General features: G+C 42.6%; 2 protein-coding genes across 7 annotated transcripts; both read left to right on the top strand.

Moving 5' to 3' along the window:
• Positions 1 to 5,508: 5,508 nt before the first annotated feature.
• On the top strand, positions 5,509 to 12,629 carry LOC101155769 (band 3 anion exchange protein). Its single transcript, XM_004071196.4, has 21 exons — positions 5,509 to 5,636; positions 6,440 to 6,504; positions 6,607 to 6,662; positions 7,518 to 7,618; positions 7,694 to 7,740; positions 7,827 to 7,992; positions 8,071 to 8,206; positions 8,289 to 8,358; positions 8,449 to 8,491; positions 8,563 to 8,747; positions 8,836 to 9,043; positions 9,263 to 9,466; positions 9,551 to 9,699; positions 9,786 to 9,980; positions 10,078 to 10,326; positions 10,405 to 10,494; positions 10,662 to 10,828; positions 10,908 to 11,149; positions 11,242 to 11,411; positions 11,531 to 11,704; positions 11,820 to 12,629. The coding sequence occupies exons 2-21, from the start codon at positions 6,478 to 6,480 to the stop codon at positions 11,880 to 11,882; spliced, it is 2,742 nt and encodes a 913-aa protein (XP_004071244.1). The 5' UTR covers positions 5,509 to 5,636; positions 6,440 to 6,477; the 3' UTR covers positions 11,883 to 12,629.
• Positions 12,630 to 13,977: 1,348 nt separating this feature from the next.
• Positions 13,978 to 23,126, top strand: ubtf (upstream binding transcription factor). 6 transcript variants are annotated; one of them, XM_011477849.3, is made up of 21 exons: positions 13,978 to 14,519; positions 16,677 to 16,728; positions 16,841 to 17,013; positions 17,105 to 17,188; positions 17,271 to 17,426; positions 17,508 to 17,572; positions 17,653 to 17,779; positions 17,857 to 17,967; positions 18,037 to 18,170; positions 18,245 to 18,386; positions 18,470 to 18,511; positions 18,599 to 18,709; positions 18,889 to 19,044; positions 19,132 to 19,278; positions 19,352 to 19,462; positions 19,543 to 19,634; positions 19,721 to 19,910; positions 19,992 to 20,039; positions 20,127 to 20,180; positions 20,259 to 20,366; positions 20,454 to 23,126. In XM_011477849.3, exons 2-21 carry the CDS (start codon positions 16,692 to 16,694, stop codon positions 20,589 to 20,591), a joined length of 2,226 nt encoding a protein of 741 aa, XP_011476151.1. In that variant the 5' UTR covers positions 13,978 to 14,519; positions 16,677 to 16,691; the 3' UTR covers positions 20,592 to 23,126. The 6 variants fall into 6 exon arrangements, with proteins under 6 accessions (XP_011476151.1, XP_011476153.1, XP_011476154.1 ...); XM_011477851.3 differs by having other exon boundaries at positions 14,417 to 15,179; positions 20,259 to 20,360; XM_011477852.3 differs by having other exon boundaries at positions 14,417 to 15,179; positions 20,259 to 20,360; positions 20,457 to 23,126.
• Positions 23,127 to 23,472: the final 346 nt, after the last annotated feature.

Below are 23,472 nucleotides of genomic sequence, written 5' to 3' on the forward strand. Positions count from 1 at the left end.
CATTTTTGTCCCTCAGTCTTGTTTTGAATGAATGCTGAACTCGGATTGGTTATACAACAAAACGCTTTACCTTCATGATGCTCTTAATCGTGTCTGCATCTCGCCAGGAGCTGGTATTTCAAGGTAAACTAGTTTGGTTTACCTAATAAAACAAAGTCTATTTAAAAAAAACTGGTCAGACTGAGATGTGTGCAAAGCACTGATATGCAAGCCGACGACGAGGACCGGTTTACATAAATCAACTGCTGCTGTGGACGCTGAAACGGCTGCACAAGAGCAGCTGTTTGCAGCTGGACCCCGCCCTTCTCATGTTCCAAAATGGGATGCCCCCTCGCTTCCTGATCAGATGCCACCATGCTGAAACGAGTCAACAGAGGGACTCGGACCAATCACTGTTGACTCATTTTGGCATATCAGGAAGCAACGGTGAGGGGATTTAGCCTCTTATTTTATTTGGGGTTTTTTTTCCAGACTTTTCTGACGACATAATACAACAACATAGTGAATGCCTCAGGGCCAGTGTACACACTGCATATATGCATATATATATATATATATACATATGTGTATATATATATATATATATATATATACACACGTTCATATATGGGGAAAATGAACGATTCAAAAACATTTGGGGTTTAATAAATTATACAATTTTCAAAAATCAAATTAATTCGAATTGCATTTTGGTTTTGCAGTTGTCTGATGAATTTAGCTTCATTTCGCGTTAGGCATTTTCTATATGTGACGTTACGCCTCGATTCGTCCATAGTTTTTACAGTCTTTGCTTGTTTTCCAGCTTTTGCTTTGTCATTTTTAGAGCTTATGAAATCGTTCCAATGTCCACAGGAGGGCGCCAAACTCAAAGGTTGGCCCTTGTCTAAAATCAACAAATGGGCCATAATTGATGATGAACAGAGTAGGTTTGTCATGAAGCGGCTCTGTTGCATGAGATAAACAATAAAGATAATTTGAAGAGTTACCTGAATATGCTTTAATTGGGAAAACAAGATGTTGAATTGATTTCTAAACCAATTAAAAATACATCAAACGTTGAAATGCTGCAGCTTGACTTGGACCGTCAGTGTTTGCTCATGAAGTTGTTCTTCTCCTTGAGCAGAGGTCCGTCTTTTGATTCTGGCCCGCAGTGATAACCGAGCCGCCTGCTTGTCGCTCCGTTGATAGAGCTCGTCTGCTGCTTTGGCTCCTTTTTTTCAATAGAAACATCAGAATCTCATTAGAGTCTCATCTTGGTGGAAAAAGCCTGGAGACCTCTTTAGAGTGGTCTCCAGCTCACGGCTGCATTAGTGAAGTAGATGAATGCATTATTCCTCTTTAGCTGCTGTGTGACTCTGATCAACTTTCCACACTTAAAGACCATTTGGGTTGATTTCTTACTGAGGACAAGCCAGTAGGAGCCACAACATCATACTTCACCCTTTAGAAAAATAAGACACCGATTTGGTTTTATGTTACTGTTGTGATTAATATTTCACCAATGATTGAGCAAAACAGTTCATTTTACAATTTGTGGTGCATCTCTGTTAGAATTTAGTAGATTTAACAATGAATGAAGGGAACTTTACCATCTTTTCGAACCATGGTGTGCAGTTTCAAATCTTTGAACTTGTTCAAAAAATAGAAAATTCACCTTAGAATCCATTGCCCCGTAAAGTTACCTGTATACCTGACCTCCAATTGATTCAAAATAACAATAATAATTGTGGTACATGACACATAAAATCTGTCAGAATGTATTCGTTCAATTCGTGATCCGGACTCCTTCAATTGTCTTGAATAATGTTTAAGTTCTTTTTTCTGCTTTACAGCTACCTTTTAAGATTAAAAACTTTCTTCTTTATTCAGAGAGCCACAATGAACGGGTGAAAGAGAGCCACATGTGGATCCGGAGCTTCAGTTTGCAGACCCCAGTCTGGAGTGTTTTATCTTTTTGTTACTCTTATTTTGAAAAACGGGATGTGCTTCACAGAGATTAAAATTTATAATTCGATTTTTATATATGCCGCACACATATATATATATATATATATATATATATATATATATATATATATATATATATATATATATATATATATATATATATATATATATATATATATATATATTACACATACATATGTGTGTGCGCGTGTGCGTGCGTGTGTGTGTATATATAATTCCATCTTATACATGTTTTTCAATGTGGATTTTTTGTAAATAACGTACTCCAATGTCGTCTTTACTCCAACAGAAATACAACTAAATAAGAAGCGGAGTGTTTTTTCTTCGAATGCTTGCGAAGGATTGGGTGTGCCTGCTTGCTGTATGAAGGCGCATGCATGCAGCAGATAGCTTCAGTGATTAGTGATAACAGTCCTGAGCCAGAGTGCTTCATCTGGGGCCCTTTGGACCTCTGTAATATTTTTATTGTGTGGAAAAAACAGTAAACCAGCTTTGTTTTTCTTGAATCCAGCTAGATTAAAACTTTTTTAGACTGTCACGCTGAGCTACTGCTGGTCTCAATGTCGATTTACCTGTTAATTAACACAGAACAACATTTCAAGACTTAGGTTTCATAAAATATAAAGAAAAAATATTTTGGATTCATCAACCCTTCAAAATGATACTGATATTTGGTGAAAAAAATATGCATTTCAAAATAAAGGTCAGTTGTCTGGACAGAAGGAGATTAGTGAGAATGATAAAGACCATCTGAACATTCAGTTCACCCATTGATCTCATTTAATCAGAAAAGATTCAGAATAGAATAGACTGTATTGTAATTGCCAGCAGCAGTTAAATGGTGGGATTCATTCAGGATTTGTTTATTTGTTCCAAATCTGTCAACTTACTTGCCAATCATTTCGTGGGACGTGTTCAGTCAACAATAACTTTATTGTAAAAAACATATTAATAAAATGTATCCTGTCTCTGTTTTTATGTAACTTTTGTACCTTTTGCCTTTTACCTAACATTGGGGTGGGCAATTTTTTTTTTACCACAAAAGGTTCAGAAAATTGGACAGAAGGGACCAGGAGCGGATGCACGGAGTGTTTTGGTAATCCGCCTCATTAGAGAAAGACTTAACATGGAATCTGGACAATTAAAAGTTTTATTTTCATTAAAATTTAATATATGTATTTTAATATAAGTATTTGTACAAACCGAAATGCTGCGTTCATGTGGTGTTGGAAATGATCGGAAAAATGACCGTCTGACTCGGAAAACACCCATGAATGTCAGAAAAACAACAAATCTTCCAACAACACATGAACGCAGAATAATTTTCTGCATCTATAATGTATTTGTAGTGCACCATCTACGGGGAAACACCAGAATTGCAGGGGAAACAACCCATTCATTAGGATTATGTATACAATTTCAGTTTGACAGGCCAAATGACATAGTTTAACAGGCTACATATGGACCTCGGGCCGTAGTTTGCGAGGCTCAGAATGTGTTAACTGTCATTTATAGAAACTGTGGCTTAAGTCTGGGTCTAAACTCTAAAATGCTGCATGTTCCAGCAAATAATGAAACTGCAAAAGAAGACTGTTCATCGCAAACAAGGAAACCTGATATTCTGCCAGTCTCTTCCAGCTGGGATGAATTTCAGGGATGAAGTCGGCTGTAACTCATGCGGAAAGTGAGGCCAACGTTTGTGGTGAACAGAGACAGCCCAGCATTACAGAGGATGAAGCAGAGAAAACCACAAACCATTCCTGCTTGGAAGACAACCAAACAGAAAACTGTCCTTGATGATTTGATTAAAAATGCTTCAACTCGTCAGATTTTGAGTGGTCAAGCTGCGTTACCTTCACAACAGTAAAATGATGTAAAAACACAGGAACAACAGTTTTACATCACATAACCTTTTTACTCTACACTGACTCCCCCACTCTCTCCACAGCTGGATTCCTAGGTGAAAGAAATGTTCTCATCCTCTAAATGATTGACGGATCTCGTACTGAGGGCTTCTAGAAGCTTCTTTGAAATCCTGGACAAAATCAAAACTTGTGGATTAAAAAAAAACATAAAATGTTTTGTTTTACTTATTTAAACTAAGTTAAAGTGAAAGTTGAGAGCAATGCTGTATGGCTCACAGACGCTATCCGCCCTTTTTGGGGGGGGGGGCCAATAGGTCAATGTCACTTTTAGAAGAATTGGCACTTTTGAATTTTCTTGGAAACTGAGTCCAGTTATAGTCATACTGTATGTTTTATCATTTCATTCAGCTTGAGTCAAGGATAAATGTGTTGCATTTTCACAATTTTCCAGTGAAAAGTGTGCCGGCAGCAAGGAAACGGCACTTTTTGTCCAACATTTTTTCTCAAGCAGTTTCCTAAAGATGTTCAAGGAGACGATAGACCAAAATCCCTAGGAGGAGTTCAAATTTGTAGAAAATACCAAAGGTGATTTTTTTTGGGAGGGGGGTCAAAATCGCAGGCTCTTCCCAAGGTCAAAGGTCACCAAGACTTTGTATGTGTTTGACGACTTAACGTGGTGGCGTGTGCGTGAAATTTCTAAAGTTTTCTTTTGTCAAACTGTGCGAAAATTGACAAATTTCACACTTTGGCACCAAGACGTAGGTCCTGAGGCCATCCCATAATAAAAAATGTCAAAACTTCCTCTGGACATTCCCCACATGAGAGTTTTGGCTTCAACAGGGGATTTTTAAAATATTGTTTTGAGCCTCAAACGAGATTTTTGGCCCCATTTATTTGTTTGATGGTTTCACCTGCTGTGATGTCATCATTTTTTGGGATGAGGGGGGGGCTTTAACCATGCCCACAATTCATTTTTGGAGAGTTGTTGAGCGAATTTTCTGTAAGAGAGAAGAATTGCGTAAACAACGCGGTCCTTGGATTTCACAGCTGAACGAGAACACTCCAGGTGTGTCAGAGGTTTTGAATCCTTTTCTGGAGAAACTCTCCTTGTACTTTAAAGTTTGGTGTTGGTCTTTGTTGTTTCCATCTAAGGACGTGCAGGAACCCTGGTATTGTCCTCTTCATCACGCCTGCCATCAGCCCATCAGCCTCAGCTCCAACCAGCAGCAGAAGTCTCCTCCCTCCGTCTCAAACAGGAGATGAGCCAATAGAGCCTGATGGTTCTTCTGAAAGAGGACAAATTTGACATTTACACATCACAGCTTTGGAACCACCCCCCCCCCCCCAACTTTTTTTTTTTTTTTATAAGGGAATCCCCAGTTTGTAAACATCATGACGCAGAGGAGATGCCTCATTCGTGCCCCCCTCTCTAGCCCCTTTGCCCCATGTGTGCCCCACACACAGCCGGAGCTACAGCCCTCTGTGAGTCCTCGGCCCTGGTTCTAGCAGAGAGGGTGGAGGGGGCATTTTAGGGCTGGGATATCCCTGTGTCAAGGTGTGCCGGGCTGATAGAAATGTTTCTAAGTCACCCCCCCCCCCCTCACTGACCAATGGGGCTGCAGGGCGCCGCACCTTTGGCTGTTGACGTACTTTCATGTGGGTGTTCCCGCTTCCACGCATCTCTCACTGTTCTCATCTTTTCGTGCGTCCGGGGTCACTTTGCCGCCGAGCTCGCCAAAGCTGACAGAGCGGAGATCGGCCTGCTTCCAGAGCTGGGGACCGGGTGGGAGTACCTGCATACAGGTAGGGGTGTGGCCTTCTCAGAGCTGAGGTCAGAGACACTCAGATGGGCTAGAAGGAAGGGGTAAAACGAGAGGGATGTCTGTGTAGCCGAACAGAAGAAAAAGCATCATTACAGTCATCTAGAAAGGAGGAAAAACCTGCAGATAATCAAAAATATTATTGTTTTAGTCAAACCAGTGGAAACATGAGGAAACTTGGTTTTAAAACCTATAGACAAAAAGCGATTTCATTTTATAGTTACCTCAATTTTTTAGAAAAAAATAAGCCTGGTGTGAGTTCTAACCTGCACCAAAACTAGTTCATTTTAACAACATCTTATGCAAGTGTAGTTTTAAATATATCTCATAAAAATGCAAAAATAGGTTTAAAAAAACTTGAAACAAAATTCCAGAAGTTTTTGTTTCGCGGTTACAGAGGGGAACACAAGTGTGACCGAAGGGCGTAACCCAAAGATAAGGCTGTGAAGTCTTCTATTTGAACTATATCGCACTTGAAATTGCCAACGGCTGATTATCTGTCTTGAGCGGGTTTCAGACGAGCTCAGAGCCTCAGAACAAGAGACCACAGTGGCTGAGAGACCCGTCCTCAACAGCAGAAACACCTGAATCATGTGACATGACCACGTAGCTTCCTTAAGAAAAGTAGCCAAAAAATATACATTTAGCTATTATTTAAAAAATTGTCTCTCTCTGTATCTGTCTGCATGAAAGGTTTGTTGGATCTCTGGACTAATGTGTTGATCTGAAAAAGATCTTTGAACCAGAAAGTTCTCGGTATCTTATACGTGACTTCTTTTGGCTCAGGGGATGAAGAAGAACTGAAGGACACATAACCAGCATCCATGGAAAACAATTTCAGTTTTGAGGAGGTTTGTTTTTTTTCAATGCCTTCGCTATGCTTCAAAATCTCCTATTTATTTTACTTAACATCAAAGCTGGTTATCATTTTTTTTTAAATCCTTCTCGTTTAGGACAGTGACATGTCTTACGAAGACAACAACCCGGCCTTTCCCCCTCCACTGAGACTGTAAGTTCCTGATCTCCTCTAAACTTCTCTGTTTTCACCAAATTCAACAGAATAAAACCCTGCACTGCTGTTTTTTTGGTTTTTTACCATCATATATAGAATCTAGTTATATTTGAGGGAGAACTTTAGCAGCTTAATGTCAATTTTATTGAAGTTTTTTTTTAATTTACTCTCCAAGCTTTAAAATTTAAATAAATATATTGGCTAATTATCAAAATATGACAAACAAGCTGGTAAAAACACGAATTTACTACTTCAGAGACATAAAAGAAACACACCAGAGTCAAATCATGACAGAACGTGACTTGCTTATTCCACAGACCAAAGTGTTTGTTTTTCTGTACACAGCACATTTTATACATGAAGTTTATTCAAACCAGCCAATCAACAAGCACTAGTCAACCAGCTCTATAAAGGTTTGGGCCTGAGGTTAAAGATGCTTGCACATCTCTCCCACCCTCCCTGAAAAGTTGTTCAAGTCGCACAATGAAAAGAAGGAAGTCAGACGCAGTGTGGACAAATGCTGCCATCTTGTGGCCATACAAGAAACTGCATGAGGTGTCCAGAACAGGGCTGGCCAACCCAGCTTCTCAAGACCTCCCAGCTTACCTGTTTTCCAGCTGACTCAGGTGTCTCCTCATTCTGATTGACTACCTACAATCTGAGCAGGTAATCAGCAACAAAAAGTGCAGGGACAGCTGGAAAATAGGAAGCTTGAGGACGAGGGGAACCGTGTTCCTGACTGTCAGTGCTTCACTCTCAGCCTGCAGGAACAACACCCAATGTGACATGAGATGCTGTGACTGAACAGAATGGGAAAAAAACATCTTTGTGAATCCATGTTTCTCTGCCCAGAACTTCTCCAGATCAGAGTGGAAACTTTGACTGTGAAAGGAATGGGGAGGAAGCCATCGACTCCCCTCCTGAGGCCATCATCATACCCAGTGATTCAGACGGTAAAGTGAGTTTGTTTAGACTGAGGTGATTTGTATCTATATTTCTCTAAAACTTGCTTTTTTTCTTTGTTTCAGCTTTTCTCAACGTGAACACCAATGCCACGACAAGAGGGGATGCTCAGGTTGGGTCTTCTTTCTGAACTAAATCTTCTTTTTGGCTCTTGTGTTATGGATTTTTGATGGTTTGATGCATCTTGTTGCTCTGCAGGCCTATGTGGAGTTGAATGAGCTCCAAGGCAACACCTGGCAGCAGACTGCTCGATGGGTGGGCTATGAGGAGAACTTTGACTCCGTCACAAGACAGTGGGGTCCATCCCACGTCTCCTATCTCACCTTTAAGAGCTTGATCCAACTCCGCAGGGCCATGAGCACAGGTGACGTCTGAAACAAAGCAGGATTCAGAATCTGTGTGGATGAAAGCCAAGTCTTCATCTTCAAGTCTCTCTCCTCAGGTGCCATCCTTTTGGACATGAACGCCAGCAATCTGTCCTTGATGGCTGAGAAAATTGTTGACGAGCTGCTTGCTAAGGATGAGATCCGCCCCAGCGATCGGGAAGGCCTGCTGAGAGCTCTCCTGATGAGACGCAGGTGAACCACCCAGGCCTCTGCTGTCCTCTCTGTTCTAAAATCTCAAACAGGTTGTTTATGACTCCTTCTTTTGTCTTTTCAGCCAGTCTGAGGGACCGGTGGTGACTCCCTCTGGAGACATTCAGATGCAAACATTTTCCGTGGCCAGAAAGGTACAAATATACTGGTTTTTTTTTGGTTTTTTACAGTTTCGGTTCTTGTCGTGCCTGTTTTAACACAGCTACTTTGCAACTGTTTTGCAGAGAGACAGCTCTGACAACATGGAGGCGTCGATTGTCCTCACAGGTGAACTATTGCTGAACACCTTGAAATGCAAATGATCAGCGAAGATCTCGTTAAGAGAGTGTTTCCTGCAGGCGTCCTTGACCTTCTGCAGAAACCGGTTGTGGCTTTCGTCAGGCTCAGTGACTCTGTGGTGATGGAGTCCGTTCTGGAGACCCACGTGCCGGTGCGCTTCGTCTTCGTCCTGGTGGGCCCCAGCCAGAGTGGGATGGACTACAGCGAGACTGGCCGTGCCATGGGGGCTCTGATGGCCGACTGGGTAAGACAGCAAAGTGGGAATGATGGCACAGCAGCTTCCTCAGTGGAACTAGTGATGAAGACTGTTTATCGTCGCCCTCCTCCGGCAGGTCTTCTGTCTGGAAGTGTTCCTGGCCCAGACCGACAAAGATGTGACCAACGCCATTGCAGACTTCATGGACTGCAGCATCATCATTCCTCCAACTGAGATCCAGGAAACATCCATGCTGGAGCCCATAATTGATTTCCAGAAGAAGATGTTGCGTGACCGACTCCGTCCCGCCGATGCCCGGCTCGCCTTTGGAGACAGGGTCAAAGGTCAGCCTGCAGCAGAATTTCAGTTTTGGTCCGTCTTAATTTTCTTTTGTACTGGAGTCGATTTTTTAAACTATGTATATGCCTTCAAGCTAATATCCCCTAATAAAAGAGCTCCTCTCCTCAAAAAGAGGTGCAGTAGGGCAACCATGGACTAATGTGGAGAAATGATAGCAGAAAGGAACCTTCCTGATGTCACAACGGCTTTGGGTTTTGTTTCAGCTGACGAGGGGCCAGAGGAAGTCAGGGAGGACCCACTGGCCCGTACAGGTTATCCTTTTGGAGGAATGGTGAAGGATGTAAAGCGGCGTTACCGCCACTACTTCAGTGACTTCACAGACGGGCTGAACCCTCAGGTCCTCTCTGCCATCATCTTCATTTACTTCGCCGCTCTGTCCCCTGCTATCACTTTTGGAGGACTCCTTGGTAATAAACTGCCCAGGACACGATTTGATTTTCCTGATGAAATATAGATAAGTCTAATATGTCTTTTTTTGTTGTTTACATTAGCTGACAAAACCAAAAAAATGATGGGTGTATCGGAGCTCATGATCGCTACCAGCCTCCAAGGTATCGTCTTCTGCCTCTTTGCTGCCCAGCCTGTCCTCATCATTGGCTTCTCCGGACCTCTGCTTCTGTTTGAGGAAGCCTTTCATGTTGTATGTACAAACTGTAAGAAGAAAAATCTGCTGAAAAAGCTTCATATGGCATCTTTGATCATTAATGTCCTTTTCTTTGCTTCAAGTTCTGCGATTCTCAGAACATTGAGTACATTGTTGGCCGGACCTGGGTGGGCATGTGGCTCATATTGATCGTGGTGGTCATCGTGGCGGTGGAAGGAAGCTTCCTCGTCCGATATATCTCCCGCTTCACTCAGGAAATCTTCTCCATCCTCATCTCACTCATCTTCATCTACGAGACTTTTGCCAAGCTCCTTAGGGTATTTTTTTTTATCCACATTTTTCCCATCAGGCTCCCTTTAGCCTTCCTTTTTTCTGGTTAATTTATTTTCGTGTCTCCTACCACCCACCACACAGATCTTCGCAACACACCCACTGGTCCTGAACTACGACCAAATCAATCACACTCTGGAAGATCCCTTCCACCCAATCATCAAGACATTCACAGTGACCCCACATCCAGGTGGTAACATCACCGTCATTCAAGAGGAGCACGAGAGAGCCTTCCCCAACACGGCCCTGCTGTCAATGTGCCTGATGTTCGGCTGCTTCTTCATCGCTTTCTTTCTGCGCGAGTTCAAGAACAGCCAGTATCTCCCCGGCTGGGTAACGTTCTGTTGCACCAGACTTTGAAATGAGTTCAAACTGTGGCTCTGCACATGTTCACTTTCTGCTTGTTCTTAGCTCCGCCGTTTGATTGGAAACTTTGGAGTGCCCATTGCTATTTTTATCATGATTGCCATCGACATCAGCATTGCAGATGCTTACACCCAGGTAAGCGCTGTGGACAAACTTGAAAAAGTTTAATTTTCTGTTACTGTCACCCTCTTTTGCGTTACACATCTGTCTTTTTCCCGCCGATACAGGAAAAGTAAATCTAATTTATCTTCATTTTCTACTTTTTAAAAGGAAGAATTTGCACTTTTCTCTTTTCTTTTTAGAAATTAGTTGTGCCAAAAGGTATTGAGGTCACCAATCCAAAAGAAAGAGGCTGGATTATCAACCCCATGGGGGAAAAGAAAGATTTCCCCGCATGGATGATGGGCGCCTGCTGTGTTCCGGCTTTACTCGTCTTTATCCTGATCTTCATGGAGTCTCAGATTACCACGTACGTTTCCCTGAAAGAAACTCACCATGAATATAAAAGAGTTTTGTGGAGCTAAATTTGAGTTTTCTTGGACTCCAAGGCTGATCGTGAGCAAACCCGAGAGGAAAATGATCAAAGGATCAGGTTTCCACTTTGACCTCCTGCTCCTGGTCACCATGGGGGGGATATTTTCCATCTTCGGCATGCCGTGGCTGAGTGCTGCCACAGTTCGGTCTGTTACCCACGTCAATGCTCTCACAGTCATGTCCAAGGGGCCCAAACCAGTGATAGAGAAAGTGGTTGAGCAGAGGATCAGCGGTTTGATCGTGGCCCTTCTGGTCGGTAGGTCCTTCAGCTCAGACGCAATTGTAAGTTCCAAAATCACGTGGACCCTTTTCTTCTTCTGAGCATTTGGGGTCTCTTTCGGATTTCAGGTGTTTCGATTTTCATGGAGCCAATCCTCAAGATGATTCCTATGACTGCTTTGTTTGGCGTTTTCCTCTACATGGGTATCACCTCACTGAGTGGAGTCCAGATGTGGGACAGGATGCTTCTGCTGATCACTCCCAAGAAGTACCACCCATCTGATCCCTATGCCACCAGGGTATTGGTTGTTCTTGCTTTTTTTTACGACAAATTTCTGATTAAGACAAGAACAAAATCTATGTGACATCTTTGAATTGGTCTCCTTAATTGACACTTTGTGCCCCATCACCTGTGCAGGTGAAGACGCTGCGGATGCATCTCTTCACTCTGGTCCAGGTTGTGTGCCTGGCTGTCCTGTGGGCAGTGAAGATGAGCCCCTTCTCTTTGGCGCTGCCTTTTGTCCTCATTCTTACCATCCCTCTGCGCATGTTGATGACCGGCCGCCTCTTCACTCCCTTGGAGATGAAATGTGTAAGAACTCGTTCATGTGTCTCAGATTCCCTTTGGAAGTTGCCGTCACATTTCTTCACCGTGTCTGGTGCAGTTCTTTCTGATCTGAGATGATGTGTTTGTGTTTGTGTTGCAGCTCGATGCAGATGATGCCAAAGTGAAATTTGACGACGAACCTGGAGATGATGGATTAGCATAAACACAACATTTAGAGTGACATTTTATTTATTTTTTTCAAATATTCTAATTTGTATTCACTTTTCCATCACTTTAGTATCCAAAGATAAATTAGAATTTTTCATAATTTTTGACCTAAAAGCAACAGGTAATGAATGACAATGTTCTGAAAGTATACTTGTTAGTCATAAACCTTATCTAAACATACAGGTTTATGCTTTTTATTTGTATTTTATGTTTAACTACATTATAGCTTTTCAATCACCCCAAAACATTCATCTTTTATTTTAATGTTTATTTCTTGACTCCAGCAAACTGAACTGCAACTTTTACATTTAAATAATTGTTTTTTGGAAAAAAAACATTGGTGCCTTTTTCCAGTATAGCCTTAAGGGTTTTATGTCGTAAAATGTGTTTTCAGTAGTGATGTTCATTAATTTCATCGTAAGCTGTTTTGTCTTCCTGGTATGTATAAAAAGAGAGAGATGTGAAATTTACTTGTGCCTTGTTTTAGAGTTCAACTGCTTTTGTGAGCATAAATTGCAGCCAGCACTATTGGAAATGAAATTATGGGATGAAACTGCACTAAAGCAAAAAGGGGATACTTTTTTTTTTTCTTTTTTAAAGCCTTACTCTGCATACGTGTTGCACTGTGTACTCTTTGTATGCTTTCGAGCAAACATGTCTTAATGCGTGCTTGAAACACTGTACATGCTTGGATTTCATTTTGTGTAAAAATAAAAAATAAAACATTTGACAAAAAAAATTACACAATAGACCACAACTATTCTCTATTTAAGCATTAAGTGTAAGAGGAGGCAGCAGTAATGATAATGAGGCCTTCAAGGTAAACACGTAAATGCCATTGCATGTTTGGAAACCTTTTTAGTTGGCAAAAATATTTCTAGAGGTTTATACGGTTAAAGAAATGTAAAAGAGCCTAATTTTTTTAAATAATACTTATCCAGCTCACTATAAGCTCCAGTAAATTTGAATTTTAGCGGTCTATTTTTCAAATTTGACTGTATTGATTCATAAAGGCTCAAGACAGTCTGTCAAAAAAATCTCTTTGTAAAACTATAGTTTCTATTTTCAAAATGGAACGTATTTATTAAAAAGTTAAGTTTAGTATCATTTTTTTACCACGTAGAATTGCCATTTGCCTTTTAGCATTTAACAAAAGCAAAATATTGCTCTTTAAGTTTACAGATTTCAAACCTGAAGAGCTTTGAATTTCAGGTGAACTTATGTGATATTTTGATTTTTATCCCATTTAAATCTAAAAGGGCTTCTTACAAAATTTTTAACTACCGTACTCTTTTTCTGGCTTCTTAAATGTATTACAAAACTCCACAGATTGACAATAACATATCACAAGCCTTAACACTTGGAGTAGTACACTTGGAGTTTATTTTATTTAGTATACTTGAGTATAAATAGAGCTAGTATACTATAGTATAGACTATGAATGTGTAGTGCAGAAAGTATACTAACTGAATACCGGTACTTTTTCAGACTAAACTGAAACACTAGGTTTAGAACAATTAGTAAATAAAAAGTAAACTTTAAGTATACTGCCTTAGTTTTGGTGTAGACCGAGTATACTTAGACTACTTTTTGATAGGCAAATTTAAAATTAAAATAAAATACCAAAAAAGTACTTAAAAAGCTTTATTGATTAACTTGATCACTTACAAACTAGCTCTTTTTTACATGAAGTAAACAGTCTAATTGTGATATAGTTTAAGTCAAGTTCTACTTCAAATGCTGGTTGACAAACTCAAAACTTTCTACTACATATGTTTTCTTTTGATAAAATAGGATGCATTAGATGAAAAATATGTAATACTTAATGAGAAAGGTTTTACACAAAACTAAAGACAAATATTTCATATTGACATTGCTTTAATGTGTCATCTAATAATTTTGTCCTTCAATATGCATTACATTGTGTTCTTTTGGAGTAATGGTTACATTTCCAGCTGCAAGTGAACGCAGCACAGCATGGCGAGTCATTTGTTTTCGCAGGATCAGGCCGACCGGATTGGACGGCGGGGGGTTCCGCCCACAAACACACCAGGTGGGAGTTGAAAAAGAAAAGAAAAAAACACGCCGGGACAAAATGAAGCTGTCAAAGCAGCGCTTAAAAAATGCTGTAAAAGAGGTTTGGAGCAAAGGGAGGCGGAAAAGGCGCAGACAGGAGCTGGAGGGAACCACTGTCACTGGAGGGGGACATCACAGAGCGATGCTTAAAATATATCCGACAATATAAATATTTGAGTCAAATATATAAGTTTATTTTAATAGTTTTATAAAACTATACGATCAGTAGCGGAGTGACATATCATGAAATTGACATCTGATAAAAGTGGAGAAAACTTCGGATGGGGAGAAAAGTGTCCTCGGTTGTGTTCAAGTCCGCGGTGCAGCCTCGGAAACATGTCTGTGTGTCGGCGTAGCGAAATGGTTGGTTGGATGGAGGGAGGATGGCTGCTGTGCGATGAGTGGAGGGAGAGGGAGACAGCGCGTGCGATGGAGGCGGGGGAAGGACCATCTCTGCGGGGACTGGAGCCCGGGACCGACGGCGCAGTGCTGGCTGTCGTTCAACCCTCCCCTTCTTCCTCCACAGCGACTCCGAGGCTCGCGACCAGACAGACAGGTAAGCCGACGCGACCGTCGCTACGTTTCACAACACTTCAAAAGGACGGAATAAACAAACCACGAAGCGCGTTCTAAAGTCCAAAAAACGACTCAACGGTTTTCTTGTTATGTGCTTCTTCGCTCGCGCTCCTCTCTTTGTAGTCACGAGATAAACAGACCGCGAGAGAAAGGCACACAGACGGGGTCGGCCATAGCCGTGTTTCTTGTCCTCGGAGCGGGGAGGATTCGGTACAAAAACCGGAGGTTTAAACCAAAAATTGTTCAAAATTGTCCACCGCGAGTCCCACATTCGAAGTATGTAAAACGAAAGAGAGCTATTTTCGGTGTGACTGTGTGATTTTGCATGGGGGGGGACTACGCGCTGGTTTCCGCGCGGAGACCTCCACGCGGCTGTTGGCGGAACAGCTAGCCGCCTCTCTCGTTCAGCCATCAGGGATCTCGGTTTAATATCTCACCGTGCAGAGACTCGCCCTCCCTCTCCCCCTCTCTCTCTCACTGACTAGCCCAGAACCGCCGACGACCGAGCTCGGAAAACCCGCCTTCCCGTCCTCGCTTATGCGCTTTTTCGGACCGAGGGGGTAAGGCAGTCTGCGACGCCCTGGCTTTAGGTCGAAGCTCCGTGTTCGGTGTTTGCAGTGCGCCATTGGACCTCGTCACGGTAGGTTTTCCTTGACGAGCAGAGCTGAAGCATGGCGGACCCGGAGAGGCTGCTCAGTTTCGGCCGTTGACTGGCTTCCTTCGAGCCATTTGTTTTTCACGATAGCCGTTAGTGACGCTTCCGAAACTGCAAAAACGCAACGGTTGAAAAGTAAAAAAAAAAGAAAAAAAAAAGTTAGTCACAAATAAATAGGATTTCATGTCTTGCCTTTTTTCTTATTTTCTAGTAACTCAAGTTTACAAAAAAAAAATTGTTTAATTTAATATTGTTGACGCAATTTTCGATAAACGTGTTAACTTGTTTTAAAAGCCACATTTATGTAAAACTGTAAAAAAAATATATCTTAGTTTATTTTTTATTGTTTGTTGTTAAGCTAATGCGGGTCTTCTGTCCTCAGCTGCCAGCGAGCTTAACGTTTTCATGGGGCGAATATAAATACGGAGCTGTTCAAAATAAGATCACGCAGCGACACGAAATAATCCCGGGGTGTGCTTAGTTTTGGATATTTTTTAAAGTCAAAATGGTCTGTCCTTGTTCGATTCCGCGTCCACTTTGCTTGAAATCGGGTGGAATCTTCGCGTGTTTTCGTCGTTTTCTAAGCTAGGTCACACGGTTGAGCTGGCTCCATCAAGGACAAGCCGAACAACGAGCGTCCGCCATCATGGGAGCGCTGTGCGGCTACGCCTAGCTGACGAGGGCTCTAGATTTTCCTCTAAAAAACCCACCACGAGGCGCCATTAAGTCGATTAAACTGGGTTAAAATACATTTTATTCACTGCAGTCAAACGCTGCGTTGAAATTCCTCGCCTTTATATTTAAAAACAATGGAGAAGAAAATGGGGGTTTGACGGCGGAGCTACATCCGAAGGGTGATGAGGCGTCTCCGCCGAATGGCGCACTTGTTTGCAGTGCTTCCAAGCCACCATTCCTGCCTGTCGGAGACGGAAAGCAGATCCCCCCAGTCCGTGGTCAGCTGGTCGCCTACAGCTAGCTGCCTGTGCGTCCACCACGTCCAATTCGCTTCCTCCTCCTGTGGATCCTCCCCAACCTCCGCTCCGGCACAAAAATCCTCCATTACCGACCGGAGCGAGCCGGAAAATGGTCGCTCCCGCGGCGTCCGTGATACTTTTGTTGTCAATCAAAGACATGACTAATTCGCAAAATCCCGGTTGTCGAAATAAATGTGCTCCACCGAGAGAGTCGCGTTGTGTCGCAGCTATTTGCGCCAGTTGAAGCCCTCCGCTGCGTTATTCGAGATTTGAAGCCGTCACAAGCAATAGCCTATGTCTCAGCATGCAGCGTAAACGTTTAGGGGCGGTGTGATGAACATAAACCATTATGTAGAGGCACATTTGAATTCACTTGTATCATCCCCGCTTATAATCTGAATATTTAACATAAAATGGTTTCAATGAAATTTTTGATTTAAAACAAATAATAATAAAAAAAAACTCACATTTTAAAAGTTGACTTTTTGCTTCTTCTTGTATGTTGAAGGCAACATATTAACAAATGAATGGAGAAATGGAGGCAACGGTCCAAGACCAAGGTGATGAAATAATAAAATACACTTTTATTGTCCAACTAGATCTGTTTTTTTTTTTACTATTTCCCAAAGAGGGTTGTGACGTATTTCTCCTACATTGAATGAACCCTCACAGTGTGGGCGCAGGAGGACCTCCTAAGACTGCTGGAGGCCATGAAGGTGGCCCTGCCACAGAAAGACTTGACAAAATACAAAACCTCAGAGTCCCACCTGGACTGGCAGAAGGTGGCCTTCAACTCCTTCACGGCAGAGATGTGCAGGCTGAAGTGGCTGGAAGTCTCAAAGGAGGTGAACCCTTTTGACCCTTCGTCTCCAGGATAGAAGCCAAATTTTCTTGCTTTACTTTAGTTTCACTTTTTCTTTTCTTTTTCGCTGATAGATTCGTAAGTTTCGAACTCTGACCGAGCTGATAGTTGATGCTCAAGATTACATCAAGAATCCATATAAAGGCAAGAAAATTAAGGTGAGTTGGCATCCCAGTGTCACATGAATGCTCAAGAACATTTATCACTGAGACGTAAGGCTCCACTTTCATCCGTGAACAGAAGCATCCAGATTTCCCCAAGAAGCCTTTGACTCCATACTTTCGGTTCTTCATGGAGAAAAGGGCCAAATACGCAAAGCTGCATCCTGAAATGAGCAATTTGGACCTGACAAAGATCCTCTCCAAGAAATACAGGGAATTACCCGACAAAAAGAAGGTCGGTGTTACATAAACACAGCTGCCTTGACATTTAACTGTTTTGATTCCTTCTGAAATATGTCTCATTTTATGACTGCAGAAAAAATACGTTGAAGATTTCCTTCGAGACAAAGAGACGTTTGTGCACAGTATGTCGAAATTCAGGTGAGATGAGCTCCATCTCCACTAACAGTTGGTGAAGCAACAGATTTTGGGGTTAACCCAGTTCTGTGGTTTGCAAATAGGGAAGAACATCCAGACCTTGTGGAGACCATAACCAAGAAAGGTTCGAACGTCCCAGAAAAACCCAAGACCCCTCAACAGCTTTGGTACAACCATGAAAAGAAAGCCTTCCTAAAGACACACCCAGATGTAAGCAGAGGAAATCACAATGCTTTGTGGTCCGGGGGTAGAATTTCTTTCTCCTAAATGTTTTTTTGTGACACCAGGCGACCACCAAAGATATTAAGGACAGTCTTGGTAAACAGTGGACGCAGCTGCCCGACAAAAAAAGACTAAAGTGGATCTCCAAGTCCCTGGAGCAGCAGAAGGCGTATGAGGTGAGAGTCCTAGTGGTGCTGAACCACAGCCCAGCTCAAGCCTTTAGTGCTGACTCCGCGTGTTTGCAGGAAACGATGCGGGGGTTCATCCAGCAGCACCCAGAGCTGAACATGACTCAGGAAGGTTTCGCCAAGTCCATCCTGACCAAGGCAGAGCGCCACCTGAAGGACAAGTCTGACGGTCGACCCGACAAGCCGCCTCCGTGAGTCGCAGCTGCCCCCCCCCCACCTTCAAATCCAAGCACTTTCCATAACTGTGCTCTGTGAATCCCTTTAGAAACGGTTACTCCATGTTTTGTGCGGAGCTGATGTCCAGCATGAAGGACGTTCCCAGCACCGAGCGCATGATGATGTGCAGCCAGAGGTGGAAGCTGCTGAAGCAACATGAGAAGGACGCCTACCAGAAACGCTGTGAACAGGTTCAGATTCCGGCATTCACTCTGCAGCAGCACTGCAAAAAGATTCACTTTTGTCTAAATGTTGCATCTGTTTGCTTTTTCAGAGGAAGAAAGAGTATGAAATTGAAATGAACAGATTTCTCAGTGTAAGTCCTGCGCTCATTTGTTTAAGGCTCTGTTCATTTTCTGGTTGAGGTGAAAACATTTTGTATTTGCCGTTTGGACCTTTGCAGTCTTTATCAGAGGAGGAGCAGCGGCGGGTGCTGGGGGAGGACAAAGGGGGCTTTAAGAGAGGGGGTCGAGCCAACAGTCCTGCCACAAAAAAGCCGGCCTCTAAAGCAAAGGTGAGACGAACGACATGCGTTTGAAGCCCTATTCTGGGCCGCTCAGGTCATGCAGGGACGTTTCTGAAAAACTCCACGGTTATGTGAGCATTACAAGTTAAAATGATTGATTTTTTTTTATTATTGGAGTGGATGAGAATTAGTGCACTTTTTAAAAATACGTCTGCCACCATCTATAGGCCAATCCGGAGAAACCCAAAAGGCCCATTTCTGCCATGTTCATATTTGCTGAGGAAAAGCGGCAGAAGCTGCAGCAGGAAAGACCCGACCTCTCGGACAGCGAGGTCACCAGATGTCTGGCCCGAATGTGGAACGACCTGCCGGATAAAAAAAAGGTAGCAGCGCAGTGGAGGAAATGGTTGCTGCTCTCTCCAGAGATATTTGTAATATGTTTATTAAAGGCTGAATCTTTCACGATTTAGGAGAAGTATAAACGTCTGGAATTAGTCTTGAAAGCGGAATCGGAGAAGAAGGAGAAGGAGGATCGAAGTCGTCTTCCAGATCCACCCAAGACTGCTCAGGACATTTGGCAGCAGAGTGTTATTGGAGACTACCTGGCCAGATTTAAGGTACATCGACTGGGACGACTTGAATGGCCTCCATGTTTCCCACAAGTGGATGTAATCAAGTTCTGCTTTGCAGAATGACCGTCCGAAGGCCCAAAAGGCCATGGAAGTAGCTTGGAGCACCATGGAGAAGAAGGAGAAGATCATGTGGATCAAAAAGGCGGCAGAGGATCAGAAGAGATATGAGGTGAGAACAAATTTTCTTGAAATCCCCAGTGTGCCTGCAGGACTGATGGAAGCTAACTGCTGATGTCTGCTCTTTAAAAGAGAGACCTGTGCGAGATGCGCTCTCCAGCTGCTGCCGCCATCGCCTCGGGGAAGAAAATGAAGTTTGAGGGTGAACCCAAGAAGCCACCATCGTAAGATCCTCCCATCCTTTCAGCTCTCTCAGCCGTTGAGTCCAGAACAAAACATTTACGCGCTCTTTTGTGTCTTCTGACTGCAGAAATGGATATCAGAAGTTTTCTCAGGAGATGCTGTCCAATGGGGAGCTCAACCACCTTCCAATGAAAGAGCGGATGGCTGAGATTGGCAGCCGGTGGCAGAGATTACCGCTGAAGGACAAGGAGCGCTATAAGAAGATTGCAGAGGAGAAGCAGAGGCAGTACAAAGTCCTGCTGGAGCAGTGGCTCAATGTAAGAACTCCTGCAGATTAGCTTGTTAAGAAGTTTGAAACGGCACAAAACCCTTCCAGCCTGACTTTGGTTCTTCCGCAGAGCCTGTCCACTCAAGAAAGAAACGTCTACAAAGAATATATCTCACAAGTAGGTTTTCCTCTGACAGTTAACTTTGTGTGTTTGTTTTTCAGAAACCTTTTGTTAATGTTTGAAACGATTCTGTCATCTTTGCAGAAAAGGAGAAACCCGGCGAAACCCGGAGGGCCCTTAGTAAAGTTGAAGAAATCTGTGAGTGCTGAGAGCCTGAAGGCATTTCCCGCTGTGACGGCTCGTCCTCAGCTTAGCTGCAAATCTGTTCTCCTACAGGACACCGAAGAGGAGGAAGACGATGACGATGATGACGACGATGACGAGCAGGAGAAAGCCTCGTCTGAGGGAGACTCCTCTAGTGAGGATGAAGACGATGACGATGACGTGAGCAACATCTCACTTGGATAAAATACGGGGTTGGCAGACAGTAAGATGTTCTAAATCTATTTTGTTTGCTGATCCTGTTTAAAGAAGGATGGAGATGACGACGACGATGATGATGATGATGACGATGATGACGACGACGAAGCAGAGGACAAGGAGAACAAGTCTGAAGACAGCAGCAGCGAGTCAAACTCTGCCGGCTCGTCAGACTCGGATTCAGACTAACGCGTGCTGGCGTCACACCGTGGAAGGAACTGAGCAGCGCTGAGCTGAGCCAAGAGTCCAGGGAGCTCTGCCACTGTGCCAACCCTGCTCTCCTCTCACCACTAGAGGGAGCCACTGTACCGCTTACTCCATCCCACGCACCCATTTTATGTTGCTGTGGTCAGAATCAGAACCCATGGAAGGACCCTCCCTCTGAACTCTTTCTTCCCCTCAGGTGTGGTGTCCGTCTCACGGCACTGGTTGACTCTGCCGATTAGCCAAAAACAAAACAAACAGCATTCCACTGCTTTGGTGAGGACACAGACGTTTCTGTTCCTGGTCTTCACCATTTATGTTCCCTTAGGCACTCTGGGTAATTTACAACCCTCCGACGCTTCTTTGAGTACTCTGGTTCAAAGACGGGCAGCATGTCTTGGTTAACTGGCTTCATGAAGCCCAAATAAATGGAACAGTGGATCACATTTAGGGGGGGGGGGGGGGGGGGGGGGGGGGCGCTGAGAAATTGCACTCTTCAGAATGTTTCTTTTAATAGTTTGTCTTGTTCGGATCTCTGTTCTCGAGTTGTGTAGCTTTTATAGTTTGGTTCTGACAGAGGTGGTATTTCTTTCAGGAAAAAGAAAGTCAAGCCATGATAAACGTCCTTCTGTTGCTGGAAAACGTCACATTAAGTTTCTCTTGGAAACTGGAAACCCACCATGGAAGTCCTCATGTTTTACAGATGCATGATAGGTGCTTTCAGACCGGGAACAGCAGAGTTTTAGCTTCTGAAGGATCTTTTTTTTAAAGTTTCTTCTTTGTTTCAGTCTTTCCAACGTGGCCGCATGCATGGATTCGAAATTTTAGCCGACCGGTCAAACGTTAAACCACAGCTACACAACTGGCTGTTACAAGAATAAACAAACATTGATGTAAACGATACACCTTTATTTTTATGTTCCAGTTTCAGTGAATTTAGGGGAATGCTGCTAGAGTAAAAGCCCAGTGTTAAAGCATGCATGCATACATTATATTCATGTTTTCTTTATCCTATTTGTTTTCCTGACAAACTTCTGCTCGGTTTCCATTCGTCTTTCAGGATCAGCTGTCCTTCAGCCGGCCCTCAGGCTTCTGTCCCACAGCTTTGTAAACTGTTACGTCTGATCGCACCTATCGAGGCCTGGTGGATGTAAATATTAGCTGTAATAAGCCCATTCCATGTCGGAACAGAATTCACATCTGGTTTGAACTGTTTATAATCTGACATATTAAACAGGTTTAAAGCCGTAACTGTAATCACCTCCAGTTAAGGATTTTGTGTCACTTTTACAGAATGTGATTCTCCTGAAACAAATAAGTTCAGGTTAATCACAAAAAAATGTTTTCTTCCTTAAACTCAAAAGCAGTGATCACTTCCTCGATCAGCTCGTTTTTTATTTTATTTTATTTTTTGTGTGTGTGTTTAAATGAAATCCTCCTCAGAAACCGGCGTCTTTGCAGCTCTTTACATCCACTCTGTTGCTTTGGAAACAGAACGGTTGTCTGTGGATCACAAGAATTTGGATCCTTAAGTCTCTAAGGACTTTGACTAGCCGCTTGTCCAGACCTCAGAGTGACTGTACAACTGAAGTTGTTTGTCTCTTTAAAATTATTTAAATCCGATGCATCTATTTCTCAATCTGTTTTAAAACTGTCCCTCTCCAGATATCTTTACTTTTTTTTTTTTTTTTTTTTTTTAAGGGGTTGGCTTTATGGGTTTCCGTCTCAAGCTTATCCAAAAAAAAAAAAAAGTGTGCACTTATTGTAAATCTGTCCTGAGTTTGTGCACGCACGCACAGAACTGTTTTAGGATGTGTGTTTCTTTGCTTTAATGTGTGCCGTCTGTTGGACACCGTCATGGGACTACGGCGTGCACGTATGTATGTGGGACATCATACCAACACCATGAATGTAGATATTCTTCAATTTTTTTTGACATTTCCTCGTCCAAAGGTCTTCACTGTCGAGTCACCTATAACTTGAACTTTAAATGAACGTCGCCGTAGATTTGGCTTTTCAGACAAAGCGAGAGGCATCGATCTGGAGGATTGGAACCGCAGCGAATCTCCTCGCTAAACAAAACCAGCGCAGACTATTGACAAACCTGGAAGAGGGAAAGGGAAAATGACATGGGGAGGTCTGGAAAAGGGATTTGCAGAACTGCTTTTGCCAGTGGACTTGGAGTATAAAAAATGTAATTTTTTCCCCCTGTAAATACAGTTTTTGTATCGAGTGCTTATTATTTTGTTAGTACTTTGATTTTTGGAAACCCTCATCTGTGATATTGGAAGCCGGTGAGTCTTTCACTCTTCAGGAGGAACTTTTGGTTAAATTCACCCGTTTGTTTTTTGTTCCTCTGCCAGCTGTTGGTTTCTAGAGATCTCTATAACAGCCAAGCTTTACAAGTTTGTACTGCTGACCATTTGACAGAATTTGATGTTTTATATAGCTGAGGCCGGGTGTTCTTATGTCCTTGTAGTTCAAGTATTTGAGCAAATAAACAACAAAAAAGCTTGAAAAGATGCTATGTTTTTGAGTAGGCAAAACATCCATGTAACCAAAACATTTCACTTTTTTTTTACCATGAATATCAAGGATGCAAAGACTGAAAACGACATTTCAACACTTTTAATGTTGTCTGAGATGTTCAACTATTTGCTTCCAGTTTGCAACTTTGAAATATTTTCATCAAACAGTAATCCATATGCGTTTGAATCAAATCATAGCATTGCTTATCTAAATAAGGAAATTTTTGTTTTCAAAGTTAGAACACGCAGAAAACCCTAAAATCAACTATTTGATGTTGAAAAGCTGTAAAATCTAATACACTTTTTTAATTTGGAAGGCATTTATGTTTAATAATATA

This window comes from Oryzias latipes, chromosome 8 (genome assembly GCF_002234675.1).
Source record: "Oryzias latipes chromosome 8, ASM223467v1".
Taxonomy (NCBI): Eukaryota; Metazoa; Chordata; class Actinopteri; order Beloniformes; family Adrianichthyidae; genus Oryzias; species Oryzias latipes.